This window comes from Cherax quadricarinatus, chromosome 67 (assembly GCF_038502225.1).
Source record: "Cherax quadricarinatus isolate ZL_2023a chromosome 67, ASM3850222v1, whole genome shotgun sequence".
NCBI lineage: Eukaryota > Metazoa > Arthropoda > Malacostraca > Decapoda > Parastacidae > Cherax > Cherax quadricarinatus.
Window position 1 is genome coordinate 22,933,388 of NC_091358.1, and position 12,738 is coordinate 22,946,125.

The window sequence follows — 12,738 nt, forward strand, 5'->3', positions numbered from 1 at the left end:
ACGGCGTGGGGCGCTGTGGCATCTTCAGATTACTTTTGACTCTACTGAGAGTGACACTGACGCCAGGATAACCAACAAAGAATGATCTGTGCGTTAGTGTGAACAAAGTGTCTCATAAAACACAATAAACACTTAAGAGAAGTGTGATCAGCTTCTTTAGTGATAAGATTGTGAACAATAAAGACAAATCTTGTGGAACATAGTGTACCAGTGTGCGTATTCCTAGACTACGGAAGACGTGGACATCCAAGGACACTTCAGCTTCTATCAAGTCACCGATACCTGTCGAAGGTGTGAAGAACACCATAGCTCACGCTACAAGAGCAAGGTAGGTTACGAATTTCTTGTACGGGGGACTGCGCAGTTCTTGAGTCGCAAGGAGTTTGTAATCAACCTATAGTCGGCAGTAAGGGGCGGACCTTTGAGTCCACACAAGTAAGTTTGTCAGCCCTCAGTGAATGAAATATGCTGACATAACATCCCCTAGGGGTAATTTATAATCTTACAAATTATAACTCATTTACAGCCCGTTGAGAGATGACTTCGACAGCTTCTCAAGACCTTGTCTGCAGGGGCGGCTGTGCAGGCGATGAGCTGTCTTTCTAAGTTAAGTACAAACTCTTTAAACTTAGCTGGTAAAACCATTTCTCAACAAGTACACAGCTGGTCTAGTACACAGCTGATCTAGTGCACAGCTGGTCTAGTACACAGCTGGTCTAGTACACAGCTGGTCTAGTACACAGCTGGTCTAGTGCACAGCTGATCTAGTGCACACCTGGTCTAGTACACACCTGGTCTAGTACACAGCTGGTCTAGTACACAGCTGGTCTAGTACACAGCTGATCTAGTACACACCTGGTCTAGTACACACCTGGTCTAGTACACAGCTGGTCTAGTACACAGCTGGTCTAGTACACAGCTGGTCTAGTACACAGCTGGTCTAGTACACAGCTGATCTAGTACACAGCTGGTCTAGTACACACCTGGTCTAGTACACACCTGGTCTAGTACACAGCTGGTCTAGTACACAGCTGGTCTAGTACACAGCTGGTCTAGTACACAGCTGGTCTAGTACACAGCTGATCTAGTACACAGCTGGTCTAGTACACAGCTGGTCTAGTACACACCTGGTCTAGTACACAGCTGGTCTAGTACACAGCTGATCTAGTACACACCTGGTCTAGTACACACCTGGTCTAGTACACAGCTGGTCTAGTACACAGCTGGTTTAGTACACACCTGGTCTAGTACACACCTGGTCTAGTACACAGCTGGTCTAGTACACAGCTGGTCTAGTACACAGCTGGTATTACTCACCTGGATCCGCCACACCAGGTGGTTCTTCTTCCACTTGATGATATTCTTGTCGTAGCCAGCTGTGGTGAGGGAACCATCTGTGTGGTTGACTGCCAGACCCCACAGCTGGTTACTGTGACCCCACACCACCTGTGATAGTCACAACACTGGTTACTGTTGACAGTAACATTTGATGATTAGGTACCTTGTATAACCTGGTTAATTAGGTACCTGGTTGAAATTGGTTGCGTAATTAGGAACCTCAAATAAATAAATCTAATTAGGTATCTTGCTGGGTAATTAGGTACCTCACATAAACGTTAACTAAGTACCTGGTTGAATGTAGATGAGTAATTAGTGGTTAGTTAGGTACCTTACATAAATATAATAATTAGATACTTCACATTAGCAAATCTTTTGAATTGGTACTTAGTGTAACCTAGCTCGTTAATTTGGTACCTGGTTGGGTAGTTAGATACCTGATTGAACCTGGTTGGTTAATTAGGTAATTCAGATAAATCAATGCATTAAATAAGTACCTGGTTGAAGCGACGCTGTAGGGATCCTTCAAGAATCATGTTCTTGGTGGTACCTACGTAGATATTACCATCATGTTGCCCAGGGGATTGTGGGTACAGGCTCCTAATGCCCCCTGCTTGCTCAGGTAACTAGGAGAGAGAGATAGAGAGAGAGAGAGAGTGAGGTAATTAGGTAAGGTATTAGCATGGGAAAGTTAGTTGGGGGTCGTCAGGGTACATAATTAGCATGGGAAATTTAGTTATGGTCGTTAGGGTACATAATTAGCATGGGAAAGTTAGTTGGGGGTTGTCAGGGTACATAATTAGCATGGAAAAGTTAACTGGGGTCGTCATCGTACATAATTAGCATGGGAAAGTTAGTTGAGGGTCGTCAGGGTACTTAATTAGCATGGGAAAGTTAGTGGGGGGTCGTCATGGTACTTAATTAGCATGGGAAAGTTAACTGGGGTCGTCAGCGTACATAATTAGCATGTGAAAGTTAGGGTCGTAAGGGTACGTAATTAGCACGGGAAAGTGTGGCATGCTTATATGAGTGTGTGACATGCCCATATAAGCATGCCCTTCCGACCAACGTAAGTGGTGGAACACCGGCAGACTTACCACAAGTCTGGTCACTCACAGTTCTCACTGTTTCTTGCTTATATACAGTGTATACATCGTGTATATACAGTGTATATACATCGTGTATAAACACAGTGTATATGTATCGTGTATATACGCAGATTACCTAATTAACATAGGAAAGGTAGTTAGGCATCGTCAGAGTAACTAATTAATATAAAGAACTCAGTAAGATTCTTCAGGGGTCTCTAATTAACATAAGAAACGTAGCTAGCATCGTTAGCGTACCTAACTATTATGGTACCTGATTACCATGGTACCTAACTTCCATGGTACTTAACTAGAATGGTACCAAATTACCGTGGTACCTAACTACCATGGAAACTATCATTACCTAATTACTATGGCACCTAATTACCATGGTACCTAATTACCACGGTACCTAATTACCACGGTACCTAATTACCATGGTACCTAATTACCTTGGTTTCTACGATCTTCTCAAAGTCGTCCTCAGTATCCCAGGCGATGACCTTCCTATCTTTGACACCTCCTGATAGTACAGTACTGTTGCTGACTATCTGTAGACAGCTGATGGCACTCTTGTGACCCTGTAACAAGCAGATAGTGCATTATTACTTATACTGTTAGTGATAGTTACGTGAAAGTTCTTTGTACACTCTCCAGGTCTGCAATGTCGCCAGCCTTGAAGGGGACCGTTAGTGTACAGCAGTATTCCAGCCTAGACAGAAGAATCAATTTGAAGATAATCATTATAGGGTTGGTGTCCCTAGTTTTGAAGGTTCTCATTATCCATCCTATCATTTTCCTAGTGGATGAGGAATATACATTGTTGTGGTCTTTGAAGGCGAGATCCTCTGACATTATCACTCCCAGATTCTTCACGTTACTTTTTCGCTATTGTATGGTTAGAATTTGTTGTATACTCTGATACAGTTTTAATTCCTCAAGTTTTCCATATCTGAGTAGTTGAAATTTCTCTTAATTGAACTTCAAGTTAGGTTGAGTGGCCCATTTGAAGATTTGGTTGATGTTCACTTGGAGTCTCACAGTGTCTTCAATGGAGGTCACTGTCATGGTACTCTGGGTGTTATCCGCAAATGAAGACACAGAGCTGTGACTTACATCTCTATGTCAGAAATGAAGATGAGGAATAGAATGGGAGCAAGTACTGTGCCTTGTGGAACAGAGCTTTTCACTGTGGCCGCCTCAGACTTCACTCTGTTTACTATTACTCTTTGTGTTCTGTTTGTTAGGAAGTTGTAGATCCATCTATCAACTTTCCCGGATATTCCTTTATCACACATTTTGTGGTCACACTTGTTGAAAGCTTTTGCAAACTCTGTGTATACTACATCTGTAGGTAAAAATTTCTAAACTGCTTGGCGTGAAAGGATCCTGGCGACTCCTGGCAACTGAATACAACACGGGTATACAGTAGGCCTATTTTAAGATAATACGACACGGGTATCCACTAGGCCTATTTCAAGATAATGCAGCAGGGGTATCCACTGGGCCTGTTCAAATTCAAATTCAAATTCAAAGTTTATTCTCTATAAGGATTACAATGCTGAGTTTACAGAAATTTGGTTATTGTTTGGTTTACATGTAGTAAAATTGTGATTACAGAGTGTACCACTAGAACGCTTAGCATGGCTAGGCATTACAGAGTGTACCACTAGAACGCTTAGCATGGCTAGGCATTACAGAGTGTACCACTAGAACGCTTAGCATGGCTTTACAGAGTGTACCACTAGAACGCTTAGCATGGCTAGGCATTACAGAGTGTACCACTAGAACGCTTAGCATGGCTAGGCATTAGTGTACCACTAGAACGCTTAGCAAGCATTACAGAGTGTACCACTAGTATGGCTATTTCGGGCTAAGTTTTATTCTTAATTGTAAAATATTACAAATTATGAGGTAAGTTGGTATTATGGCTAAGTGACTAAATACTAGTTTGTGAGTTTAGCAATGTGAATGCTTTTGTTTTGTCACAGTACATAGTTTCAGTATTGGAGTATCATAGGATTCATTATTTTAAGACTGAGATTAATATTTCTGTTTATGGTCAAATGAGTGAGCGAGTGTAAGTGTGAACCACCAGGTGGTATTCGTGTAGTTAGTTGACGGGGTGTATCAGGGAGATAAGATGTTTTCTAATGGTAGTTTTGAAGGTGATGAATGTGTCTGCAGTTCTAGAGTTCTCAGGTAGGGTATTCCAGATTTTAGGGCCTTTGACATACATTGAATTTTTGTAAAGGTTTAGTCGGACACGGGGAATGTCGTAGAGATGTTTGTTTCTGGTGTTATGCCTGTGGGTTCTGTCACAACTATCAAGAAAGCGTTTTAGGTCAAGGATGATATTAGAGTTTAAGGCCCTGTAGATATAGATTGCACAGTAGTAAGTGTGGATGTACTGAACTGGGAGTAAGTTTAGATCTTTGAAGAGTGGGGGGGTGTGCTGCCAGGGATGGGATTTAGTGATTATTCTTACTGCAGCTTTTTGTTGGGTTATTATTGGCTTTAGGTGTGTTGCTGCAGTTGATCCCCAAGCACAAATAGCATAGGTGAGGTATGGATAAATAAGTGAGTGGTATAGTGTGAGAAGGGCATTTTGCGGCACGTAGTATCGTATCTTGGAGAGGATCCCAACCGTTTTGGATACTTTTTTGGCTATATGCTGGATATGGGTGCTGAAATTCAGGTTGTTGTCAAGGTATAAGCCTAGGAATTTTCCCCCATTATTTCTGGTAATTAGAGTGTTGTCAATCTTAATGTTAATTTGTGCATCTCCTGCTCTGCTACCAAACATAATATAGTAAGTTTTGTCAGTGTTAAGCGTAAGTTTATTGGCTGTCATCCAAGTCGATATTTTAAGAACATAAGAACATAAGAAAGGAGGAACACTGCAGGAGGCCTGCTGGCCCATACTAGGCAGGTCCTTTACAATTCATCCCACTAACAAAACATTTGCCCTACCCAATTTTCAATGCCACCCAAGAAATAAGCTCTGATGTGAAAGTCCCACTCAAATCCAACCCATCCCACTCATGTACTTATCCAACCTAGATTTGAAACTACCCAAAGTCCCAGCCTCAATAAGCCAACTAGGTAGACTGTTCCACTCATCAACTACCCTATTTCCAAACCAATACTTTCCGATGTCCTTTCTAAATCTAAACTTATCTAATTTAAATCCATTACTGCGCGTTCTCTCTTGGAGAGACATCCTCAAGACCTTATTAATATCCCCTTTATTAATACCTATCTTCCACTTATACACTTCGATCAGGTCTCCTCTCATTCTTCGTCTAACAAGTGAATGTAACTTAAGAGTCTTCAATCTTTCTTCATAAGGAAGATTTCTGATGCTATGTATTAATTTAGTCATCCTACGCTGAATGTTTTCTAACGAATTTATGTCCATTTTGTAATACGGAGACCAGAACTGAGCTGCATAATCAAGGTGAGGCCTTACTAATGATGTATAAAGCTGTAGTATGACCTCTGGACTTCTGTTGCTTACACTTCTTGATATAAATCCCAGTAATCTATTTGCCTTATTACGTACGCTTAGGCATTGCTGTCTTGGTTTAAGGTTGCTGCTCACCATAACCCCCAAGTCCTTTTCGTAATCTGTATGGCTAAGTTCTACATCATTTAATTTATAAGTACTAGGGTTATGGGCACTCCCAAGCTTCAGAACCTTGCATTTATCTACATTGAACTGCATCAGCTCCTCATTCACAATGGTGTTGAGGGTGGCAAGATTAGGGTGAGAGATGACATAAGTCGTGTCATCAGCAAAGAGAATGGGTTTCAGGTGTTGGGATACGTTTGGAAGGTCATTGATGTATATGAGGAAGAGCAGGGGACCAAGGACACTTCCCTGCGGAACTCCAGTATCAAGTGGCCGTGTTGCTGATGCTGTGTCTTTAATGGTGACGTACTGATACCTATTAGTAATGTAAGATTTGAAATAAGCAAGCGCATGGCCTCTTATACCGTAGTGGTCAAGTTTGTGGAGTAGGATGTCGTGGTTTACTGTGTCAAAAGCTTTTCTTAGGTCAATAAAAATTCCTAGTGGATATTCCTTATTTTCCAATGCTGTGTAAAGCAGATCTAGCATTTTTATGATTGCATCATTAGTGCTTTTATTTTTCCTGAATCCAAACTGGCAGGGGTTGAGTATGTTTTGAGCCGTTATAAATGAATACAGTCTCCTGTGCACGAGTTTCTCAAAGATTTTGGATAGCAATGGTAAGTTAGATATTGGCCTATAGTTGTTTAAGTCTGTAGGGTCACCACCTTTATGTATTGGTGTAACCCTTGCCATCTTGAGTAGTTTCGGGAAGGTGCTAGTCTCTATTGACTTGTTAAAAAGTAATGAAATAGCATGCGAAAGGACATGGGCCGCTCGCTTGTACAGTAATGGTGGGACATGAGACAGATTCCCCGAGTTATTTCAAGTGACTTTATGATCTCAATGACTTCCGTGGGCTCAGTTGGTGCAAGATAGAAGGAATTAGGGAACTTTCCATCTAGGTAGTCCCTGGCATGGGCATTGGTATGTGGGATTTTACTGGCGAGATTGGATCCTATGTTTGAGAAGAAGTCGTTTATCTTTTTAGCTGTGTCAGTGGGATGTAGTGGTGTTTCATTAGGTTTAGTTAGGACAATATTCTTGGTTTTTCTCAGTTTGTCGGTCCCTAGAATCTGAGAGAGTGTTTTCCAGGTCTTTTTTTATATCTCCTCTAGTGTCTGTGAATCTACTGGAGTAGTATAGTTGTTTGGCTTTTTTTATTACTTTGGTGAGAGCTGATGAATAGTGTTTAAGAGTATCTTTGTGTATTAAGCCCTGTCTATATTGCTTTTCATATTGGTGTTTCTTGTCAATGGATTTCAGAATGATGCTGGTTAGCCATGGGCAACCAAGCCGTTTGTTTGTGATCTGTTTTGTTTTTATAGGACAATGTTTGTTGTATAGTCTAAGTAATTTGTTAAGAAAGATGTCTGTCCAGTCATCAATACCATTGGCCTTGGAGAATTCTGTAGGCCAATCAACAGTCTCTAGGTCAGCTGTGAACTTCCTTACTGAGGCCTCGTCATGGAGTCTAAATGAGACTTTGTTGTATTCAAGTGGTGGTTTACTAATGTTTGTCAGGAGGAAGGTAGGGTAGTGGTCTGTAGTGCTATCTGTGATTATCCCTGATTTAAGGGGGGCTAGTATATTGGTCCATATGTGGTCTATTATGGTTGCACTTGTCTCAATGAGCCTGGTTGGTTTAGTTATTGTTGGTATGAGAAGTGTGTTGTTCATATTGTTGATGAAATCAGTTACAGGCTGATCATCTAGTAAGCCAAGGTTGATGTTGAAGTCTCCAGCTAAGAGAAGGTGGTGCTTATTCATTTGTCTGTTTGTTATTAGTGACTTTAATTTCTCACTGAAATTTGGGATGTTTGTGTGAGGTATCCGGTAAATGGCACCGATTGTTATAGGCGTCTTAAGGTTTTTTACAGTAAAATTAGCAAAAATGTATTCCCCATATTCATCACTAAAGCAAGTGGTGCTAAGACAAGATAATTGGTTAGAGTAATAGATTGCAATACCACCCCCAACTTGGTTTGTTCTGCAGTTGTGAATTGCTGTGTACCCTGGTAGAGGGTAGATATCTATCTATTGTGTCCTGCCTCCTGGTAAGCGCCTGCCAGGCTGTTGCTGCTCAGTAAGAATAATGCAGGAGAAGGGTGTCTTTAGTGATTCAAGGAGTGCTAGGAGGTCATCATAGTGTTTGCTTAAGGACCTGATGTTGTAGTTAAGAACTGATAGACTTTTAGCATTGTTTAGGATAGTGGTGGCTTGTGATGCTGTGTAATAAAGACAGTTACTTTCCAATAGGTTTTGATTGGGTGTCAGATTATGGAGGTTTAGATCAGGGTCAACGTGATCAATCATCTTCTAGGTTTAAATTATGGTTATTTATATCCTGAGTTGTGTGTTGAGTTCTAGTACTGATATCTGTAGTGGTAGGAAGTTTGGACAAGTATATAGCTAGAGTATTTTGGTCATGTAGGGTATAGTCACTACTACACATAATGAAGTTGATGTTGTCTATGTGTTGTGCTGGAGTGAATTAAAGTACAACTAGGTACAAACTAGTAATATAAAGATACAAATTAAAAATAGAACAAGACTCTCACTTGTAATTGCACTAAGGTCTAATAATGACTTTTGTGGAGTCTATGTTTTGAGCTAGAGTGAACTAAAGTACAATAGGTTTAATCTAATAATATAAAAGTACAAATTAAAAATAGCACTAGTCTCTCACTAGTAATTGCACTATGGTCTAATATAGTGAATTTGGTATTGACTATGTCTTGAGTTAGAATGAGCTATGGTACAACTGAATTTAATCTAATAATATAAAAATACAAATTAAAAGTAGCACCAGTCTCTCACTAGTAATTGCACTATGGTCTAATATAGTGAATTTGGTATTGACTATGTATTGAGCTAGAAAGAGCTATAGTACAACTAGGTTTAGTCTAATAATATAAAAATACAAATTACAAATAGCACTAGTCTCTCACTAGTAATTGCACTATGGTCTAATATAGTGAATTTGGTATTGACTATGTCTTGAGTTAGAATGAGCTATGGTACAACTGAATTTAATCTAATAATATAAAAATACAAATTACAAATAGCACCAGTCCCTCACTAGTAATTGCACTATGGTCTAGTATAGTGAATTTGGTATTGACTATGTATTGAGCTAGAATGAGCTAGAGTAAAACTGTGATTAATCTAATAATATAATAAAGGCACAAGACTCTCAATTGTAATTGCACTAAGGTCTTATATAAGTTGTTTACAAGAATTAGAGTAAATTAGATTTAAATTGACAGGATAAAATACACAAATTAAGGTAGCAAAATAATAATAAAAAAAATGATAAAAATAAAAATGGCAATGACTTGGTTATAATATGCTAGTAAGATGGTAGACAGGATGATATAAAAGTTGTAGTTGAAAATACTAGTTTAAAAAAGTATGGAATAAAAATGGTTAGTAAAAGAAGTTTACAATAAGTTTGATCAATATAGTTTAAAGTAAAATTGGGCAATAATAGGGATTTAGAATAAAATTGGGCAATTGAGTATTTTTTAAAGTGAGGTAGAATTATTGAAGACAAGTTATGGTTAGTTTATAAAAAAATAAGATGGAACAGTGATGTGGTAAGTTGTAAAAAAGGAGATAGATTCTGTAGATATTTAATACAATTAAGACTATGAGGTAGAATGGTCGTTGAATACAACAATGACAATTAAAAGTAGTAGGAGTATTAGAATTTAAGGGGGGCACAAATTTATGACAATATAATACTAACGGTGGACTATGGGTATTATCTGCACTTTACTCTGATTCTGTTAGTCCAGCCTCACTTAGCAATGTTTTAAGGTCATGTTCTGTGGAGATGAAGTATCTCTTTCCAGTGGGCTGTTTCCTAACTGCTATTTTTCCATCCCTCACAACAGGGGTATCCACTAGGCCTAATTCAAGATAATATAACAGAGGTATCCACTAGGCCTATTTCAAGATAATAAAACTCGGGTATATACTAGGCCTATTTCAAGATAATACAACATGGGTATCCACTAGATCTATTTCAAGATAATACAACAGGGGTATCCACTAGGTCTATTTCAAAATAATGCACTATTACATACAACCACATTTATTTTGGTACCTTATCTATGCACTGTGTACCACTAAGATATATTGTACCACTATGATATATTGCACCACTAAGATATACTGTACCACTATGAAATATTGTACCACTAAGATATATTGTACCACTAAGTTATATTGTACCACTAAGATATACCGTAAGAAAGTTGGTAGAATTACCGACAATATGTAAAGTAAAAGGACACAAGTGCAACTAATGTGACATTTTATTGTCGCAACGTTTCACTCTCCAGGAGCTTTGTCAAGCCGTTACAAACAATACATGGACACAGAGGGTATATATAGGCTCAGAGTGAGGTGCAATACTAGCGGTAGTAGTAGTAGTGATATAAGTAGTAGTAGTAGTGATATAAGTAGTAGTAGTAGTGATATAAGTAGTAGTAGTAGTGACATAAGTAGTAGTAGTAGTAGTAGCAATACAATATGTTAAAACAATTAACTTGCACATGAGTAAAGGATATAAAAGCTATTACTTGGGAAACATAAAAATATTTTAGACAAATATTTCTATTGGAAGCTGGATGGAGAAGGTCTGTTACAATGTTCATCCTCTGTAATGTGCTTGTGTAGTATTAACAGGAGAGAGACTATGTGATGGCAGGGTTTACTGTTTTCAGGACGATTCTTGCTAAGACTTCAGAGATGGTGAAGCTGCCGTTGTTTTGTTTAATTGTATTAGAAACAGCTATTAGTGAAGGTTCAAGGCACTTGCGTCTGTGGAAATTAGTTTCTTTGATCACTAACTGGACGTCTCTGAACTCCATGAGATGATTGGTGGAATTTCGGTATTGTACACAGGCGTTGTTCAAGTTATCGTTCCTACATGCGTAAATGTGTTCATTGAGGTGGGTGTCGATGTTTCTTGCTGTTTCCCCTACATAAATCTTGTCACAGCCTCCACAGGGTATAGTGTAAACTCCTGCTTTGACTGATTCGTGGTGCTTGGATTTTGTTCTGGTTAGATCCTTTATCGTAGTGCTGGAAGCGATGGCGACTCTGGTGTTAGCTTGTGAAAGTACTTTAGAAACGTTCAGTGCAACCTGGCTGTTGGAAAGAATTATAACTTTGTTGGGAATGGTTTTGGTGCGTGAAGAATTAATGATCTGAAGAGCTCTTTTCTTGCAGTCTTTGATGAAAAAGGAAGGAAAATGTAAATCAGTGAATGTTTGGTGAATGTATGTACATTCCTCGTCAAGAAACTCAGGACTACAAATTCGGTATTATGCTCTCAGGAAAAGCCCGATGATGATGATGTCTCTTTTGGTCTTAGTATCTTGATTTTCTATACAAAACCAGACAAATACTCAAACGCACTAGGGAAGGGAAGAAACTTCTGTACTTGTTACCCAGCAACCCTAAACCAGCACACATGTATGCTTTCCCCAAGACCCATAAACACAATATTCCTCTCAGACCAATCACGTCAGGAATAGGCAGTGCACCACACAAACTAGCCGGAGTTCTTGCCAAACATCTTTCCTGCCTTCTGGGGACCATCAGCCCCGCTCATCTTAAACATTCAGGCGACCTTCTCAACCGCATCCGAAACCTCTGCATCCGTAACAAGAAACTAAGCAGTTTGGACGTGACTTCCCTCTTCACAAAAGTACCTACCACAAAAGCCATCGAGGTTCTACGACGTAAAGTCAATCAGGACTTTAATCTTCCTCTACCTCCCGGAGATTTTGTTGACTTGATTGAACTCTGTGTTAATTTCAACTGTTTTTCTTTCAATAACAAGCTCTACAAACAAACCTACGGCATGGGAATGGGGTCCCCCATCAGTGCCGTCCTAGCCAACTTATACATGGAACACCTAGAGCCCGAACACTTCGCCAACATCATCCCTTCAAGCGTCACTTGGTTACGTTACGTGGACGACGTCCTCGTAATAACTCCCAAACGTTTTGATGTACGGAATCTTCAGGCAAGGCTCAACGCAGTTGAACCGGCGATCCAGTTCACACTAGAAGAAGAGTCCAATGACAAGATACCTTTCCTCGACGTCCTCATTCACAAAGTAGACAACAACCTAAGATTTCAAGTTTATCGGAAACCTGCAAATAAAAATGATCTCACACACTTCTATTCCAGACAAGATACCAAGACCAAAAGAGACATCATCATCATCGGGCTTTTCCTGAGAGCATAATACCGAATTTGTATTCCTGAGTTTCTTGACGAGGAATGTACATACATTCACCAAACATTCACTGATTTACATTTTCCTTCCTTTTTCATCAAAGACTGCAAGAAAAGAGCTCTTCAGATCATTAATTCTCCACGCACCAAAACCATTCCCAACAAAGTTATAATTCTTTCCAACAGCCAGGTTGCACTGAACGTTTCTAAAGTACTTTCACAAGCTAACACCAGAGTCGCCATCGCTTCCAGCACTACGATAAAGGATCTAACCAGAACAAAATCAAAGCACCACGAATCAGTCAACGCAGGGGTTTACACTATACCCTGTGGAGGCTGCGACAAGATTTATGTAGGGGAAACAGCAAGAAACATCGACACCCGCCTCAATGAACACATTTACGCATGTAGGAACGATAA

At 39.6% G+C, this 12,738-nt stretch overlaps 1 protein-coding gene across 1 annotated transcript in view; it reads right to left on the bottom strand.

The window, feature by feature from the left end:
- The window catches only part of DCX-EMAP (Doublecortin-domain-containing echinoderm-microtubule-associated protein), a gene marked incomplete at its 5' end in the record, with an annotated part of 107,205 nt that overhangs the window by 38,210 nt on the left and 56,257 nt on the right, over positions 1–12,738 (bottom strand). Inside the window, 3 exons of the mRNA XM_070099472.1 lie at positions 1,318–1,446; positions 1,836–1,964; positions 2,879–3,007. Coding sequence (XP_069955573.1) covers positions 1,318–1,446; positions 1,836–1,964; positions 2,879–3,007 — 387 coding nt within the window. The remainder of the gene's footprint in view (positions 1–1,317; positions 1,447–1,835; positions 1,965–2,878; positions 3,008–12,738) is intronic.